Source organism: Lynx canadensis, chromosome D4 (assembly GCF_007474595.2).
Source record: "Lynx canadensis isolate LIC74 chromosome D4, mLynCan4.pri.v2, whole genome shotgun sequence".
Lineage (NCBI taxonomy): Eukaryota > Metazoa > Chordata > Mammalia > Carnivora > Felidae > Lynx > Lynx canadensis.
The window spans coordinates 39,874,836-39,894,915 of NC_044315.2; the positions used below are offsets into that span (position 1 = coordinate 39,874,836).

General features: G+C 39.4%; 1 protein-coding gene across 1 annotated transcript in view; it reads right to left on the reverse strand.

Moving 5' to 3' along the window:
- Positions 1 to 2,768: 2,768 nt before the first annotated feature.
- FREM1 (FRAS1 related extracellular matrix 1) overlaps positions 2,769 to 20,080 on the reverse strand; it is a 47,388-nt gene continuing 30,076 nt past the window's right edge. Inside the window, 6 exon segments of the mRNA XM_030293827.1 lie at positions 2,769 to 5,262; positions 7,083 to 7,168; positions 18,221 to 18,336; positions 18,744 to 18,896; positions 19,081 to 19,245; positions 19,527 to 19,574. Coding sequence (XP_030149687.1) covers positions 5,057 to 5,262; positions 7,083 to 7,168; positions 18,221 to 18,336; positions 18,744 to 18,896; positions 19,081 to 19,245; positions 19,527 to 19,574 — 774 coding nt within the window. The 3' untranslated portion in view covers positions 2,769 to 5,056.

A 20,080-nucleotide genomic window follows, 5' to 3' on the forward strand; every position in this document is an offset into this window, starting at 1 on the left:
TATTCATTTCCTGCATGATCCTGTTCTAAAGACTTGTAGAATTATTTTTAGAAAATCAGGGCATTCTGGACATTACACATATCCAGACACACTCCGCCATCAGTAACAGCCCTCCGTGATTAATGGAGAGAAAGGAGGAAGATCAATAAAGCTGTACTGTAAGTTACAAAGTATGTCCAATCAACATTCTCTTCCCCTTAACCAACTATATAAATAAACAAAAAACTGGGTGAGACATGAGGCAAAGACTGGAAAAAGTATCTTGGATGAATCAGATAAACACACAGCAAATATATCAACCCCTTTATAGCTTTCTAAAATAAATTTTTACATGGTGACTTTAATAGCACTGTTCTTGAGAGATATACTTCCTATAACATAACACTCAACATTTTAAAGTGCACGCTTGAGTGGTTTTTAGCATATTCACTATGTTCTGCAACCACCACCACTAATTCCAAATCATTCCATACCCTCAAAAAGAGCCTCTGTACCCATCAGCAGTTAGTTTCAGTTTCCCCCTCCCCCCCACCCCTGAGCAACCACGAAGCTCCTTTTCTGTCTTTATAAATATGCCTACTTTGGACATGTCATATGAATGGATCACGCAGTACACAGACCTTTCCTGTCCATCTTCTTTTACTTAAAGTTATGTTGTCAAGCATATGTCAAAAATACTCATCATTCAAAGGTATTGTACTTGAATTTAAGTAAACCATTTGTTCAGAGTGGCAATAATTAGAATAGGTTGCATAATTGGAAGAGATTCAGCCTACAATTTGCAAATCTCTAGTTCTAGTGCTAATCTCTCCCCACTTCACAACTTTTTTTTTTTTTAAATAATGCTTTTATTTATTTTTGAGAGAGCGCGAGAGGGGGACAGAGGATCCAAAGTGAGCCTGACGCGAACACACAAACCACGAGATCAAGACCTGAGCCAAAGTCAGATGCTCAACGGAGGAAGCCATCCAGGCGCCCCTCTCACTTTAAGTTCTGAAGGCTTCAGTGTTCTCTGCTCTACAATAAAGATACTAGGTGAGATGATATGATTGTTCTCTCTTTATCCTGTTCCTCTGAGTAACTTAAAGACACAGAGACACATACTGCTTGTCTTGTTGCAAAGATCAATCGGCTAGATTTGAAAACTTTAGTTCCTAACTTGATCTGGAGGCAGGAAATTTGGGACAGCTACTCTCCGTAACACTTTGACCTGATTATAAGCTCAGGAAGTAATACCAATTTCTTAATCAGGAGAGAAATATTACAAAAGACAGCCTGAACTCTCCATATGGGGGTGTGTTTCCCTTCAATTCTGAAAAGGGATAATGTAATCAATGGTTTTCACTGTGACTTCCTCCCTGATAAAAAAGTTTCACGCTTAAAAAAAAAAAAGAAATTTGCATGTATACGCTATACTTTTATATTTTTATTTTCCTATGTCATTCACAATAATATCTCTAGTAGGATTGGCACGTAATAGTCCATATTTATTGAATAAATGGTAGATGGATGAGTGGATGGGTGGCTGAGTAGATGGATGAAAACCATGTAACTAAAGGTTGCTTTAAACAGTAAGGATAAAAAAGACGTGTTGAGTTTTCTTTCCCATCCCTTCTTACCGTGGATAGAGTAAATACAAAACGTTAGGGGTGCCTGGGTGGCTCAGTCAGTTAAGCGTCTGAGTGAATTTCGGTTCAGGTCATGATCTCAGTTTTGTGAGTTGAGCCCAGCCTCGGGCTCTGTGCTGACCATGCAGAGCCTGCTTAGGATTTTCTCTCTCCCCCCTTTGTCTGCCACTCCCCTACTCACACTTCCTCTGTCTTTCCCAAAATAAATAAACTTAAAGAAATGATAAATATAAAATATTAAAAATTAAAGCAAGAGTGGTTCAGAAGTAGAAATAAGATCATTTTATTAATTTTCATACAACGCTAGAAACAGTACATTGAACATGCGGCTTGGTTGCAAAAATTAATCAGCACCAGTTCTTGGTTTGAATTATACAGAACCATAGTGTTCATGAAAAAACATGTGCGTGTTCTTTTTGACTGTATTAAAAATATACAAAAATGGAAATGTAAATAAAGGTCACCTGGTTCATTTTTACCATTCCTTGGAAGGAGATGAAATAATTATCATCTGTTTTTAAGTTTATGTTTAGCAAAATATATGCCATACATATATATATGTACGCTTTGGTTAAAAAGCAAAGATCATAGGATACTGAAAAGCTACACACTGTTTAGCTGGGTTGATGCTCTTGGATAGAGGGGACTTTTCCTAAGGTACTCGAGTCTTGGGAGAAGAGCTGGGTGGCACGTAAGTCTTTCTTTCTGATGCTCTCCTTCTTAGCTACCACCTGTCCCATCTCTTCTGCTCAACCCTTCTCTCCTCTCTCCTATAATCTCCCCTTCCTGTTCTACCATTACCCCATTTCCTTCCTTCCTGCTCCCACCAGAACCTGACAGGTGACAATGACCGATCTTGGCGGAGAGAACATGACGATAATTTACTTTTTTTTAAGCTTTTATTTTTTGGGGTACCTGGGTGGCTCAGTCGATTCAGCATCCACTTTAGCTCAGGTCATGATCTTGCAGTTTGTGGGTTTGAGCCCCGTGTTGGGCTCTGGGCTGACAGCTCAGAACCTGGAGCCTGCTTCAGATTCTGTGTCTCCCTCTCTCTCTGCCTCTCCCTCACTCGTGCTCTCTCTCTCTCTCTCTCTCTCTCTCTCTCAAAATTAAACATTAAAAAAAATTTTTTTAAGATTTTACGTAGTCTCTACATCCGACCTGGGGCTCAAACTCACAACACCAAGATGAAGTGTTGCACATTCCATCGACTGAGCCAGTTAGGTGCCCCTGCTCCTTTTTTTGCTTGTGTGTGTGTGTGTGTGTGTGTGTGTGTTTATTTTTCAGATAACAATCACTTACTTCTTTTTCCCCCCTGAGTCAAAGGGGAATGGAGAAAGGAATATGAGAAAGGAATACGTTCATGATAAATATTGCCCAGCTCCCCAACTTGTCCGAATGCTTGTTTGTTATCTTCTTTCAATTACTTGGCTATTACAACCTGATTGCTGCCTTCACAAGCAGGAATGCTTAAAAATATTATTCTCGTATTTCTAGCCACTACACGAATCAAAACACCCACTCCTTGTGCTAACATTTGCAATTACACTTACATATCATTGTCATTTCAGAAAAGTATGATAAAATCTACCGCACTGACCAGGCTCTACTTAACAGCCATGGTTCTGGATTCCCAGTTTTAACTAGTTAACATAGTCCTAGGGTTTTAGTAGGAAGAAGTGGCCCCTGAGTTCTCCATTTCTTGAATTTTTACTTTCCCTCCTCGGATGGACCTCTTTAGGTAAACAACTCATCGTTTCTTTAACTGGCATCTCACCTGCCCACACTGCAGAGGCCCGTGGACCAGAAAGGATCGGAGCTGGTATGGAGGGTGGGTTTTGCATCTTTTGGTTAAATACCAGAGAATGCTTGTGTCCTACAAGAGATCTGGATGTTGTATCAGTCCAGACTACTCGTGATACCTAAGGTAAGGAGCCTTCTGACTCCGCGATGCCATTAATGCCTAAACTTTATCCCAGCTGCTCTTTGTAAATACTTCTAATAACTAAAATCTTGATAAATGAGCAGAAATAAAACAAGCTGGTCATGTGTTATATCCAGAAACCGGACTGAATCTCTTCAGTTTATTTTAGTTTTACTGAACATGTTATTATAATAAAACCTGCACCAAAGCTTTCGTCTACGTGGGAACCCCATTTTGATGCTGAAATTACACCGGCGCTCAGAGAGAAAGTTACATTTGGCACAACCGTTCTTTTCAGTGATTATGAAAAGAGGAAAATTTAGAGCGCATGCTTCAGAAGTAAATTTCTAATTTCCTGTAATTAAACCTTGATTTCAGATGGGAGTTCTTGTAAGGCTGCAACACGTCTCACTGGTACAAAAATGTTTTGTTCTGCTGATATTATAAATTAATAAGGTAGCTTTATGTTAGCGAATCAAGTTAGCGTGCCATTTCTACAAATATTAAAGACTTCAGGGCTCAAAATTATATCAAAATCCTTCCTGAGAATATAGGTTTTCAAGGGCTCTGTTTTCAGTATTATTTTTCTTTGTTCATCAACATAGTTCATTGGGACACTTCTGAGGAAGCAGCGTTTTTCTTCCAACTTGTAACCCTCGTTCACATATACTCTGTTTCAAACATCCTTGACAAATGTCACTGCGTACTACACACACAAATGAAAAGAGAGGTTCGTGTGGCTTCAGATTTCTCATGAATCTATAAGGCCAGGGAAATGGAACGATTGGCTTTGGAATGGTACAAGGCCAACATTTTCATTGAAGAAAGCAATCTGTCTCACGAGTGGTGATGGGTAGACCTCTAGGGTACAGGTAGCCTCTGAATTCTCACTTGAACTAGAGCTTTGCAAATGAGTTTCCATCTGTGAGATTCGCCCATGTAAAGCCTTCCTTTTCCACCACGGACAATACTCCTTTTTATCCACAGCCTCTTATCTTAGGTTTCACATGTGAAAGAACTCCAAAGGGACAAAGCAATGATGGCACCTCAACTGTGATTTAAGGAACTGATAGAATTTCTTTTACTCAGACTGAAGTGGGAGAAGCACCAGCAACACAGATTTTGGAATGGGCTCATTTGAGATATTGGGATTAAAAAAAAATCCAAGGACCATGAAATTGGTACTGACTCAGATATGGAGTGGGGTCAGGGTGGGAGTCTCCTGGAATCAGCAAATCTTGGACCATCTAATACTTCAGGCATTTATTCTGAAATGTATTGAAATCCAAGAATTGTCTGTCTTCCCTAAAGAAATATTCATTGATCGATCTTCCTGGAACTCTTCTTCTATGTTCCTTTTTTACCAGATAGAATCACTCATAAACTATGATTAAAAAAAAAAACGTACCAAGTCAATCATGACACCTTGTCTTCTATTGAACAACATGTACAAATCCTGTAAATAAATAGGTGAGAAATTCCAAGTGGGCACCTGTAAGGCTAGTTACTTTTCGAGTTTCCTGGAGCACACGTAACTGTGAGGTTTGCTCTTGCTACAGTCCTGCGTTTGCCATTTCCCTTGTCTTTGAGCCAAAACACAGTTCTTCCCAGGCTTTGAACGTTGAGGGGGGCCTTTCCTCCAGTTGGTGAAGACGACAGGTTCACCACCAATCCACTCCCAGTGGCCAGCATGCGCTTGGTCATTCAAACCTGATGTGAACCAAAGAATGTGCCAAATTATTTTATTACATTTATGCTTGGGTATCACATCAGTCTCTTGCTCTAATCTCAGCAATCATGTACAAACATGAGCCTATGTTCTGAAACACAGAATAGGATCTGGGAATCCTAAGACACAGTTGAGAACATTTGGCCGATCCGAATCCAAATCCTCGCTAGTTGAGCATCTTCGGGCAGGTTACTTAACCACTTTGAGTTTTAGTTTCCTCATCTAAGAAATGGGAATAAAAATAGTATATCGAGGGCCATTTTCAGTATGAAATAAGATAATGCATGTACGTTTCACAGCACGCATGCATGTCTAATAAATGGCAATTATTATTCGTATTATTCCACAGGCAGAACTCCTATCCCAGGGAAACAGGTTACACTCTTGTCTATAGTTCTTCTTCTTTGCTATTTAAATCTCTTGGTTTTCATATTCGAAAGTAGCTTAACTAGATATTATTTTTAGTCTGGAACGTAAGATTTTTTTTCAGTCGGCTATAATTCCAACAAAAAGCAGCTTTTCTCAACTTGCCTCTCTACTCCCACTGGCAATTTTACAAATTACACTTCAGTGTTGCAAAGCTTTTGTAATTTTTCTTAAAGACACATTCCTCCTCCTCGCTCTCCTTCATAATAGAAATAAAGAGAATAAAATCAGAAAAGAATCCCCTGTAACAGCATGATCTGACATCTCCCAACCAAATTTAACCATGAAAATAGTCTTAGCTGCATAACCTATAACCTCCTCAGTGAGCCTCCCTCAATATTTTGGGGTAGAATAAAATGAACTATCTCCTTCCAGATTGTTTCCTTGCATCGTTGATCAGAAGATGCTATGCCTAAGTATTCTGTGGGAACAGAGCCTTGAAATCAGTCATTGTGGAAGTGAAGAAAATGTCTCCTCTAGCTTTAGCTTCATACTCTCAGAAAATTTCAGAATTTCGAGATGTACTAAGTATTACAGAGATTCGGAGAAGCCAAGATTGGGTTTAGTACAGTTCCCTGAAATCCAATACCTTCAAGGTCAGACGGTGGAAATACTGACTTTGAAGCGCCCTGAGAATTCTACTTCTAAAAATAGAATCTGAAGAGATTTGTATTCTTGTTAAAATTGAAGATGTTAAAACTTCAGAAAACAAGGGATAAAATTAAGATCGCCTATACTTGTCAATAGCTGCAAACATTTCTAATTCTTTAACGTATTTCTTTATATATGCATATGTATATACCATATGCATATATATATATCACATGTATATAAATTTTTTCTCATAATTATTTTCTGCTTCATATCGCTGTGGACTCTGCTTTTTTACTTAGCACCTGCCACAAATGCAATACGTTATGTATTTTATATATAATATGCTTCCAACGTGTATTTCTTGAATGAAATAATAAACATAAAGCACTTTGTTATGTCTTTAATATTTTATGCCTTACAAAAGCATTAAATATTAAATATTCCTTCTTGTGGCTATACTATAATTTATTTAACCATCCCCTATTGACAAGTGCTTCTAATTTTTTACTTTTAGAAATACCATTTGTTGAATTGTCTTACCTATAATCCAAGCCACATCCCTCATTATTTCTTTGAGATAGATCTCCAAAAATGAAAGCATTGTGTAACTAAAATGAGTTTTAAAAGGCAGACCATCCACTGGGTGCCCCCTCCAAAAAAGAAAAAATAGACTGTCCAATCATGGAACTGTTGCCTGTTATTGCAAACCACAATTATTTGGCCCATGGGAGGGAGATGCCTCCTTCATGTTCCTGCCTCCCTCCTCAGCGCAGACACTTGCCTATCCAAAATGGCTTCCGTCCGCTGATGTCCCACAGCCACCGCATATGCTGCCTGGAGAGAACGGTGACGAGGCTGCCCAGGTGACTGCAAACAAACAAAAAGGAAAGCATTGGTGACAGGGACTCCAACACTCCTGTTGATATGGAATGATGCAGAACAGAAATCAAATCTGTTCAAAATAGAAAAGTGTATACACACACGCACACACGGAAAATTTTCCAAGATTTTTATACTCTTTCATTTTTGTATTTTAATGACTATCTGTAAAGTGGGAGAGGTAACAGCAAAGAAAGGGATATTTTTTTATACTATCTAGGTATAAATACAACAGTTTTTAAATATTTTTAGAAAAATCAGCAACTACCTACTTACAAAAATTAATGCCAAAATATTACTCCTCTCGCAGAGGGTCTATCTCTAAATGGCATAAATTTGGCAAGTATCCAGTTAATTTGACCAGTAAGGTAACCCAGACTATTCAGATAAAATTACTCGAGGCCGACATTTTGCGCTTGGTATGTTTAATCAAATATCCCAATAATTGTGACCCTTTGATCATACTCAGTGAAATGAGCATGAAATGTTCATAGGTTGTAAAAAAGTTAAAGCACATACTCCTATAGTCATACATATTTTCCTCCCAAATAGAATTGTTTTTATGTTTAAGGTGTATAGCATAATGACTTGACTCATATGCATTGTGAAATGATTACCATAATGAGTTTAGGTAGCATCCATCGGCTCATATAGATAGAAAAAAACAGGAAAAACAAAATTATTTCCTGGTGGTGAGAACTCTTGGGATTTACTCTCTTAATAACTCTCACATATCATATATCATATAATATCATATAATATCATATAATATCATATATCAGTGTCAGCTACATTCCTCATATTGTATGTGATATCCCAGTACTTAATCATCTTATAAATAAAAGTCTGTACCTTTTGACCACCTTCATCCAATTACTTCACCCCATATCCCTGGCCTCTGCCACTCACATCTGATCTTTTTTCCTGTGAGTTTGTTGGTTTGTTTTGTTTTAAGATTCTACATATCAGTGAGATCGTATAGTATTTGTCTTTCTCTATCAGATTCATTTCACTTTGCATAATACTCTCGATGCATATTATGTTGTTACAAATGGTAGGATTTCCTTCTTTTTTATGGCTGAATAATATTCCTGGGTGTGTGTATGTGTATCACAACTTCTTTATTCATTTGTCTGTCGATGGAAGCTTAGGTTATTTCAATGCCTCAGCTATTATAAATAATAAACATGCTATAACATGGGGATGCAGATATCTCCACAACATTCTATTTTGATTTCCTTCAGATATAATCCCAGAAGTGGAATTTCTGGATCATCTGGTAGTTCTTTTTTTCTTTTTAGAGAGAGAGAGAGAGCGAGAGAGAGCGAGGGAGCATGAGCAGAAGAGAGGGGCAGAGGGAAAGAGAGAGAGGATCTTAAGCAGGCTCCACACTCAGCTCAGAGCCCAACTCAGGGCTTGATCATGACCTGAGCCACAACCCAGAGTCGGACACTCCATTGGCTGAGCGAACCAGGCGCCCCAAGGTAGTTCTGTCTAGAATCTTTTGAGGATACTCCATACTGTTTTCCACAGTGTCTGCACCAATTTGCAATCTCATCACTAGTACACGGCGGGGTTTTTTTTTCTCCACATCCTCACCAGCAATTGTTATCTCCTATCTTTTTGATGATAGACATTATAACTGGCATGAGAATTCTTTATGAACTATTTTTGTAGCTAGCTGAATTATTCCTATAAAGCAATATTTGATTGTTTCTAATTCTCCAACAGTGCTCATTAAAAGCTCTTTTAAAATGCCTTCAGTAAAAGGCTTGTAATTATTTTTTTCTTTTGTTCTTTTTTTTTTTTTTTTAATACAGAAAATTTCAAACAAGAAACAAAGCCACCACGTTCTTGTCTGGTTAATATCCACTGACGTTTTTAAAAGTAGGAAACAAAACTGGTAATACTTGTACCCGTTTAGAAAACTGTTGAATTGAATTTTATTCATTTTGCCTGTCTTTCCAAACTTCAGAGGCATTTCTCTGCTTTTCCAGATCACCTATGGTGAACATAATTTATCCATTTCTTAATGATTTTTTCCCCACTAAAACCAGTACTTTACTGTTCTATAATGCAGTGGTAAATTCTAGGACTTCTGAGATACATATAAGCCTCTCTCTTTACCCTTCTCCTAGTGGCCTCAGCCTGCTGGATTTGGGTTTTGGTGACTGGGCTCTGACCTCATTATTTACTGTCATCTCCTGTCTGACAGTTACAGCAGATTTGACGGCACAACTTCTTCCCTTCCTCTCACATCCAATATGGTAATTCTAACGTGTTGAGGGTTTAGAACCCAGAGTATCAAATATGTGTTAAATGTAGGCCAAGGGAAGGCTCACGGGGCTGCCTCACTCAACATGGTGTACTGAACAGAGTGTGGGAGACCTGCGTTCTCTTCCCGCTCTGCCTCTAATTCCTTTACGGATATAACTGGAGCCTTCATCATCAGGCAGTAACAGGTCTCATTCAAGGATATTTACCATCTCCTCTTGCTTTAAGATTCTTGAAACTATCGTTAGAGCAGACTTTGTAAAATCCATTTTCACTGGCCAGGTACAAGTTTGATTTTTGTGTGTGTGTGTGTGTGTCTCTCCAAGAAGCAAAAAGTCCCAAAAGAGCAAGATGGGAAAACAGCTGTGTTTAGGACAGGTAAAATGTTAGACCATAGTCATTTATCAAACGAACATTTAGGCACCGGTATGTTGATTATTTTACAAAACCATTCCTTTTCTTCTTTATTCCGTATCCACACGAAACAGCATGAACGTTACTTCTATAGATGTGTATATAGATATACAAATGAAAAAAAAGAGAGACACATAAATAAAAACCTTTTGACAGCTCTGCAATTTGAAGGCATTCAAAGTATAGTGTCAAAAACAGAAACTTTAAATTTCATATATTGAAGAAAAAAAGAAAGAAAAGTTAAAAAAATAAAAAAATAAAATGTAATTATATTGTTTACCAAAATAAATAAATAAATAAATAAAATTTTAAAAAAAACAGAAACTTTGATTTGCCTAGGTAAAGAAATACACATCTACTCCTTTGAAATGTTTTGAGTAAGTACAGATGTACTTCAGAGTAACTCTTTAAGGATAGGCCAGCAGGGGTTCCAGACAGTCCTGTGGGAAAACAAAATGGTTTCATAGATAATGATTTATAATAAGAGAATTACCAATGTACAATGACTGCCTAAGGAGCAGATGAGATTACAATATGTAAATTCAAGAAATACCTAATCTAGGAGTCTGGCTCCTCTGAGTTGGAAAAATAATAAAACACCAATGGAGAGGAAAGGAGATGGGAGATAAAGATTGAGTTGAGTTAGCAATCTGATTAGGGACAAGGAGCAAAGCCAAATTTGTTGTTCTTCCTGAAACATGGGTGCTGTAAACGACCCTTAGTAAAGGATCTTCAGGGAAGGGAGGGAGCCCCAGGAAACGCAGCCCAGAATTGAATAATGATTCCTGATACCAAATCAAAAACATACTAATATTAATAGTAACTCTAATTTTAAACTGTAAAAACCTCTCCTAAAATTAAGTCATAGGAAGGCAAATATCCAGGTTGCAAAATGTTAAAACTAGAAGTTTTATAGCACAGAAGGAATTGATGATTCCCAGAATATCTGTTTTTCTTTCTTTTATATACATATTTTTAATTAAGTTTTTTTTATCTTAATTCCAGTATTGTTAACGGACAGTGTTATATTAGATTCAGGTGTATGATACAGTGAAGAGTATCTGGTGTTCAAGACAAAGGTGGTGAAGAACAAAACAAAATGACCCTGAAAGGGAATAGGTGAAGGGAGGCACGGAGGCCCAACAGGTGAACAAAAACACAATGACTGGTAGAGGAGGTCTCGGGGTTCAGAGAAAAATTACCCTGAGGAGGGGGCCCTCCTGCCTAAAAATGTCCCTTGCAGAAGGACCAAACCAAAGGACTATGGAGATCTTTTCGTTTTCCTTTTCAGTTTTGCTTTCTACTCGCCGCTAGACATTTTGTGAAATGTAACTAGTTATCAATGTACATTTTGTGAAACGTAACTAGTTATCAACTGTTCCCAGGGGTAATCATTCTTGTCCTTTTGCGATGCAATGCATATTGAAGTGTCATACAATCAGATTACATATTCATACTCATCTTTTCCAAATAAAGTTTCAAAATGAAAAGCTTTTCGTGATATTTTAAAAATCTCACACACACGCAGTTTCTTTACCTCTCTTAACACATTCTGGGATACCATCAGAAATGGTATTTGATAGACGTTTTAAGTTCTGGACCATTCTGGCAAATAGATAATGTGCAGTTTGAAAGAGTTTATATTACTGATACATAATTAGTTTCTTTCTAAAATATGATGGAAAAACTCCAATTGTCCTTAATTATTTTTGTCCTGAAAGCTTTCTCAGTTTAATATCTATAAAGAAATCACAGTTTTAGAGCTTAAAACAATTCCCTGAGACCAGCATTTATCAAAATAACTTCAAAAATAATTGAACAAATTACTTCTGAACCTGCTTATAACATCATGTTTGATCTACTAGATATGATCTTTAATATCCTTGAATTAATAAGAGAGATGGAAATTTTCCATCACTACTATAATAGATGTTATAATAGTTATTCTAGCACAAACTATCCTCCTATTTATACTATTTCTAAATACCATTTATGTTCTCATATATGCAATCAACAAATACTGCTTGTAACTCACATCGTTGCACTGAGATCCAGAGAACTTCTTAACTAGATCTACAGTAAGACATCAACTCAGTGAAAGCTAAATGCTACCATTTAAATTTAGTGACTTTCACATCCTTAATAGAGCTTTCTGAGAAGGAGATGTGGGAAGGAATTGTCAGGATTGTATGAAACACCCTACTGATGTAAAATGCAGCGTTTAAAGACTTGCCATAAGGACAGCCGTATCTGGAGAAAGATGCTGTCAATTTCTACGAAGCTCATTGATGAATGAAGAATGATTTAGTTATTGGTTTGTGGGGCCAATACTGGGGGATAAGACTTTAAAATGCAGTCTGGGGGCACCTGGGTAGCTCAGTCGGTTAAGCGTCCGACTTCGGCTCAGGTCATGATCTCACGGTCCGTGAGATCGAGCCCCGTGTCGGGCTCTGTGCTGACAGCTCAGAGCCTGGAGCCTGTTTCAGATTCTGTGTCTCCCTCTCTCTCTGACCCTCCCCCCACTCATGCTCTGTCTCTGTCCCAAAAATAAAAAACAAACGTTAAAATTTTTTTTTTAAAAAATGCAGTCTGGGAACGCCTGGGTGGCTCAGTTGGGTAAGCGTCCAGCTTCCACTCAGGTCATGATCTCGCAGTTTGTGAGTTCGAACACTGCATTGGGCTCTGTGCTGACAGCTCAGAGCCTGGAGCCTGCTTCAGATTCTCTGTCTCCCTCTCTCTGCCTTTCATCTGCGCTCTCTCTCTCTCTCTCTCTCTCTCTCTCTCTGTCTCTGTCTCTCTCTCTCAAAAGTAAATAAACATTTTTTAAAAAGTTTTTAGTGCAGTCTTGTCTAGATATTTCTAGTATGGTAAGTACCCAAATATTTGTTGAATGCAGTGAATTAAACTGAGACCCTGATTGTACCTTAGGTTTGCTGTGAAAGGTAACTTTGATTCCAATCCAAAGGAAATTTAGACTCCATAATTTAATAAAAATCGTAACACGTTTGTTGCCGCGAAAGATACAAAATATTAATACTCCATTTGGAAACCTGCTTTAGGTTAGTTCAACATAGCCGTGCTGTCGATTCACCTGAGATGAGAGAGTCCCTATGTTTATGGAGCTGTTTTGGAGAGTGTCATAGAAAATGAGAGTCCTGTCGCTTCCACTTACTCGCCTATGTGATCACGAGCAAGTGATTTTGCTTCCCCAAATGTCTTCTGTTTTATCTGCAGAGTGGAGACAATAATACCGCAGAAGTGATGAGAGGATCAGATCAGTTACTACATGTGAAAGAATTCTGTAAACAATAAGGGGTAATATCAAAGGAAGGCATCACCGGCAAGGTCAGGCTGCCGTAACAGGGTCAGGGTACAATGCTTCGACCCAAGTTGCAGATGAAATCTTAGGTCAAATGCATGAGGAAGTAGCTAGGCTTTTAAAATAATTTGGGCCTTAAGTTTATTATTGGGATGAGCAGATGTATAAAATTAATAGATGTATGACTAGATTAATAGATGTGTAACTAGTCTTTCCACTTTTGGGTTTTTTTTCTTTTTTTTTTTATGAAATTTATTGTCAAATTGGTTTCCATACAACACCCAGTACTCATCCCAAAAGGTGCCCTCCTCAATACCCGTCACCCACCCTCCCCTCCCTCCCTCCCACCCCCCATCAACCCTCAGTTTATTCCCAGTTTTTAAAAATTTTTTTTTCAACGTTTATTTATTTTTGGGACAGAGAGAGACAGAGCATGAACGGGGGAGGGGCAGAGAGAGAGGGAGACACAGAATCGGAAACAGGCTCCAGGCTCTGAGCCATCAGTCCAGAGCCTGACGCGGGGCTCGAACTCCCGGACCGCGAGATTGTGACCTGGCTGAAGTCGGACGCTTAACCGACTGCGCCACGCAGGCACCCCATATTCCCAGTTTTTAAGAGTCTCTCATGGTTTGCCTCCTTCCCTCTCTAACTCTTTTTTTTTCCCTTCCCCTCCCCCATGGACTTCTGTTAAGTTTCTCAGGATCCACATAAGAATGAAACCATATGGTATCTGTATTTCTCTGTATAACTTATTTCACTTAGCATCACACTCTCCAGTTCCATCCACGTTGCTACAAAGGGCCATATTTCGTTCTTTCTCATTGCCATGTAGTACTCCATTGTGTATATAAACCACAATTTCGTTATCCATTCATCAGTTGATGGACATTTAGGCTCTTTCCATAATTTGGCTGTTGTTGAGAGTGCTGCTGTAAACATTGGGGTACAAGTGCCCCTATGCATCAGCCCTCCTGTATCCCTTGGGTAAATTCCTAGCAGTGCTATTGCTGGGTCATAGGGTAGGTCTATTTTTAATTTTTTGAGGAACCTCCACACTGTTTTCCAGAGTGGCTGCACCAATTTGCATTTCCAGTCTTTCCACTTTTTGCACTCACCATTAAAACCTAGCTGCAATGAGATGGATCAATAAAATAAAAAATATATATATTGGGGGATTCATGTAGGTTAGTCATCATGAAGGTATCAATGTTACCGTAAATTGCCATTATTTCAAAAGAAATGAGTTTTGACACCAAAAAGCTAGACGATCATAACATCAGAGTAAAGAACACAGTCCTTCTAAGTAAAAATACTTGGTGACCTTATGCCAACATTGATGGATGGATGGAAAGATGTCGCTCAATACACGTCCTTATTTTTCTCATAACATGAAGGACCAGTTAAAGCTTCATTACAGGCCAGCGGAGTTACTTGCACTGCTATTTGAGTAACAGTGGAATATAAACAATAAGGCTGCTTTCAGACTTGAGGTGTGGGGGTTCTGTTGCTTTTCATCTATATTTTACCAACAAATCCCCACAGCAACTTGATCTTGATAACCCTGGCTGCAGCATAACTGTATTTCTGTACTTGCTTTCACTTTCATCAGGAAAGAAACCATATCCTTCCCTTCGTAGCATGTTGCAATCTTCTCATTGCTAATTCAGAGAGGTTCTGATTCCACACCAAAGCTTTTTCCTCAAGGGGGGGGGGGGGGGGAAAGACCTATGCCAGTCTTCCTACCCAAGCTTTCAAAGCATTAAGACAAACTTTAAATAAAAGTAAGACACCAGTTATTTGGATGACAGGATGTCATAACTCTTCCTAACATATAACATGATGGGAATATATGCATTTAAACAATAATTATTTATACAATTTTAAAAAATAGTTTAATTTATCCTATACCACCCACTCACCAACAGAAGCCCGAAAGCCACTGTTTAACCTCTATGGTACCCATACTTATACTTAAGACATGAAATACGTTAGTGAAGAAAATGGTGGTTGACTTGACCAGTTTTTGTTTTTTTAACATTTATTTATTTTCGAGAGTGAGAGATAGAGTGAGAGCAGGGAAGGGGCAGAAAGAGAGGGAGACACAGAATCTGAAACAGGCTCCAGGCTCTGAGCTTTCAGCACAGAGCCAAATTCAGGACTTGACCTTGTGAACCATGAGATCATGACCTGAGCTCAAGTTGGATGCTTAACCGACTGAGCCACCCAAGCGCCCCAATTTGACCAGTTTTTAAGTAGACTTTTAGGGGCACCTGGGTGGCTCAGTCAGTTGAGTGTCTGACTTCAGCTCGGGTCATGATCTCACGGTTTGTAGGTTCAAGACCTGCGTGGGGCTCTGTGCTGACAGCTCAGAGCCTGGAGCCTGCTTCAGATTCTGTGTCTCCTTCTCTCTCTGCCCTGTCCCACTTGTGCTTTCTCTCGCTCTCTCTTCCTCTCTCAAAAATAAATAAATAAAAATTTAACAAATTTTTTAAAAAGAATGAGAAATTTAAAAAGATAAAAAATAGACTTTTACAATATTTTATTAGCCTTTTAAAAACTAGTTATAACTTACATAGAATCAAATGCACAAATGTTTAAGTATTCAATTCAATGAACTTTAACAGCTGTATTCCGGTAACAACGATCCAGAGCAAGACATAGAACATTTCCATCACTCTAGAATATTACCTCATGCTACTACCTCATGGTTTTTTTAGTCACCCTACAATCCCTGCCAGAGATAACAGGGTTTTTTTTTTTTTTTTTATTTCTAACACCAAGTAATAAATTAGTTTTTCCTATTCATATCAAAAAATCATATATTTTCTACTCTTTTATGATGGGCTGCTTCCTCTCTACGTGTTTTTGAGATTTATCCACATGGTTGGAAGTTTTAGTTCATTCCATTTTATCATTTATAAAATAAATGATCAAAAAAGAAAATTTATCTATTTCCTTGTTGATGGAGAAAACATAAACCACCCCTATAAATCAACTAAGCTAATTTTTTCAAGTAGGCTTCACTGCTGGCACAGAGCCCAGGGCGGGGCCTGAACCCACGACCCTGAGATCAAGAGCTGAGCCACCCAGGTGCCCCAGACCCGAACCATTATTATTATGGAAAAAGTTGCCATGAAATTCTTGCGAATGCCCCCCTCCTTTTTTTTTTTTCAGCATCTACTTTTATTTCTCTACCTAGGAGTACAGACGTTAGGTCACAGGGTAAATGCGTGTAAACATAAGAAAGTGCCAGACGGTTCTACAAAGCGGTGGTACCATTTTACTGTTCCACCAACACACGTGAGAATTCCATTGGCTCTGCACCATCTGACGTTGGCAGTCTTGGTGATTTTACAGTGGGTGTGAAATGGTGTTTCACCGTGGTTTTCATCTGCGTTTCCCTGACGTCTAATGGTGGTACATCTTTTCATGTACTTATTGACCAATTGTATATCTTTTCTTGTGAAGCCTCCAAGTCATTTGCTATGTTTTTAATCAGGTTGTCTTCTTGTTATTGATCTATAGGAATTGTCTGCGTTTTCTGGATTTGAGACCTAGGTAGATATACGATTTGAGATTGGCTTTCCCAAATGTGGTTTGCTCTTTCATTTTCTTTTTTTCTTTTTAATTTTTTTAAATCTTTATTTATTTTTGAGAGAGAGAGACAGAGTGTGAGGAGAGGAGGAGCAGAGAGTGAGGGAGACACAGAATCCGAAGCAGGCTCCAGGCCCTGAGCTGTCAGCACAGAGCCTGATGCGGGGCTCGAACTCACGAGTGGTGAGATCATGACCTGAGCCGAAGTCGGTCACTCAACCGACTGAGCCAGCCAGGCACCCTGCTCTTTCATTTTCTTAATAGTGTTTTTATTTATTTATTTTTAAATCTTTTTTAATGTTTATTTTCGAGAGAGAGAGAGAGATTGTGTGTGTGTGTGTGTGTGTGTGTGTGTGTGTGTGTGTGTGTGAGGGGCAGAAAGAGAGACACAATCTGAAGCAGACTCCAGGCTCTGAGTTGTCAGCACAGAACCTGACGCGGGGCTCCAACTCATAGACCATGAGATCGTGACCTGAGCCGACATCGGACGTTTAACCGAGTGACCCATCCAGGTGCCCCTCTTAATAGTGTTTTTAGAGGAGCATAACTTTTTGAATTTGATGAAGTGCAAAATCTGACTGTTATTCACCAGAGACTTCTCTAGTCTCAGTTTCCAGCGGCTGGGGCATATTAGCCGAATAATATCCAGGTAGACGAAAAGGGGGGGGTCAGGGATAGGCACATATGCACTTTTAAAGTCTTTCTGGAATAGATAAATTTTGTTGTCATTATTTGACCACAAGTCATCTTGTGTCCCATTGCCCACAGACCCACTGACCCTTTGTCCAACTTGTCTGGCTTCACAATCATCAATGTCTCTTGCATTGTCATAGGTCTGATCCTTTCATTGCCATGTATTTTCAAATTCGTGGGCAGGAACCCTTACTTAATACTACTAATAATAAAATGATAGAAACTACAATGCTGCGGACTCAGAAAAGCTCCTTCTGACTTTCTCCAAAAGATCAAGAAAAGCTAAAAAATAGAACTTCGGCAACGGCACATTTTTCACATAAAAGCGGTAAGTCAAAACACATTATCGGGGCGCCTGGGCGGCGCAGTCGGTTAAGCGTCCGACTTCAGCCAGGTCACGATCTCGCGGTCCGTGAGTTCGAGCCCCGCGTCAGGCTCTGGGCTGATGGCTCAGAGCCTGGAGCCTGTTTCCGATTCTGTGTCTCCCTCTCTCTCTGCCCCTCCCCCGTTCATGCTCTGTCTCTCTCTGTCCAAAAAAAAAAAAAAAAAAAAAAAAAAAAACACATTATCAAGGTCAATCTCAAATCCATCCTGAACTACAGAACTCTCCTGGGGTTCCTAAAACAAAACCAAGTAGATATCAGACACTCGACGCTTGAATGAAAGAAGCGACCCCGAAGTTGCATGAGAAAAAAGAGAAACGGTATGAAAGAAAACATTAATTAACAGGAAATAGGGTTTCTTACTGTTCTTGGCAAGCTCGGGCTGCTGTGTCCCAGGTGCCTTTCTGTTCCGTGATCACGGAGTGGCAGTAGCCTGAGTGACGGTGCCACCCAGCCGGGCAGGATCCACCTTCCACCTCCTGAAATACAGTTGTCCATGTTGACATGATAAGTCTTTAAAATCTGCAGCCTGCTCTCCGCACAAAGAATCTATGAGTCCCCTATCTTGAACAGAGTCATTTTGTCACCAGAAAGGAGGTCGGCCCTTATCCCAATTCTCCACCTTGAGAGATGTGATGGCTCTCTACAGAAAACACCACTGAAGTCCGCACCGTTTCGATTTTACACCCTTGACATTCTGACGATTAAACAACACGAGTAAACACCTTCTTCAATTGCATCGATTACCTAATGTGCTTTGTGATTTGTAAAACACCACCTGGGCCCTATTTTCCTCTTCACCTTCCAAGTGTGACAAGGGCAGGTGGACGAAGCGTCAGATCACTTGCTATTAGCTTATCACAGAGCATACGGCCAGCAAAGCTACCTTGCTGTTCATCCCGGGTCCCACCTCGGTTTGGGGGCTCCACACTCTCCAGGTAATCCCATCACACTTGTACAGCTTTCGGAGGCTTTCTTGGAAGTGGAAGAGTCCCTTTAATTCCGGTGTGCAGTTCTTTGGAAACGAGGGCAACCGGGCCTGTGGGAAGGAGAGGTGATGTAGACTTGACTTCATGTAAGCTAAGCACACACCCACCTTCTTTAGGTTTTCATTTGTTAGGTAGCATTTGTGTTGAGCAATCAGTCCCCAAGCTAGAAGGCAGTTTTATGGCCCAGCAAACAGCTGGCTCTCAGGTGAATAGGAAGTAAAAAGATTTTCCTACCTGTCTGGAGAAGTGCGAACCAGTTGTGGATTCCACCTTATCTGCCTGAGGCAATTCTGCCCCTTGGCTTGTCTTCTGTGGCTCATCAATACTGGACATGTTGGCCTTCCTTTGGTGAGATGGGGAACTATCATCCTGTAGTTGCAGGGAAACCATTCCATGATACTTGAGGAAATCAGAAAGCAACAATACAGAAAACATGAACACCCAGGTAGCAAACAAAAACATTTGTCGGGAAAATGAGCAACTCAAAAATTGGATTAAAGCAAAAAAGATAAAAGTTTGTGGTGTTTTTTTTTTTTCTTTCCTGGCCATCCAAGCCTCTGAAACAAATTTCAAAACAGGCTTTTAAGAGAAATACATAAATGCAGAAGAAAAATAATTTCACTAAATGTTTTGCATCCATAAATACAAGAAATTTAGTAATTCTCTCAAACCGTGCTTACATTATAGATGATGTCTGTTCCATTTCTATAAACAGAGGATGGAAGAACCTGAAATCAACAAAGTACAAAATATGAATAAACTTGGCTTGAAAAATAACTAGCAATGGGGTAAAACCCTTCCAGTAAGATCTTGTTAGTGTCTAAAAATTTTTAAAACATATGTTTCCTAAGGGGCGCCTGGGTGGCTCAGTCGGTTAAGTGTCCAACTTTGGCTCAGGTCATGATCTTGCAGTCCGTGAGTTCGAGCCCCACGTCGGGCTCTCTCTCCCCCAAAAAATAAATGAAGAAGAAGAAGGAGAAGAAGAAGAAGAAAGAAACAAAACACGTATGTTTCTTAAGACGTTCCATACCCAGGGGCGCCTGAGTGGCTCAGTTGGTTAAGCACTGACTTCAGCTTAGGTCATGATCTTGTGGTTTGAGTTTGAGCCCCACATGGGGCTCTCTGCTGTCAGTGGAGAGCCTCTTCCTCTCTCTCTCTGTCCCTCCCCCCACATTCTCTCTCTCTCTCAAAAATAAATAAACATTAAAAATTAAAAAAAAACTTTCCAGAATCG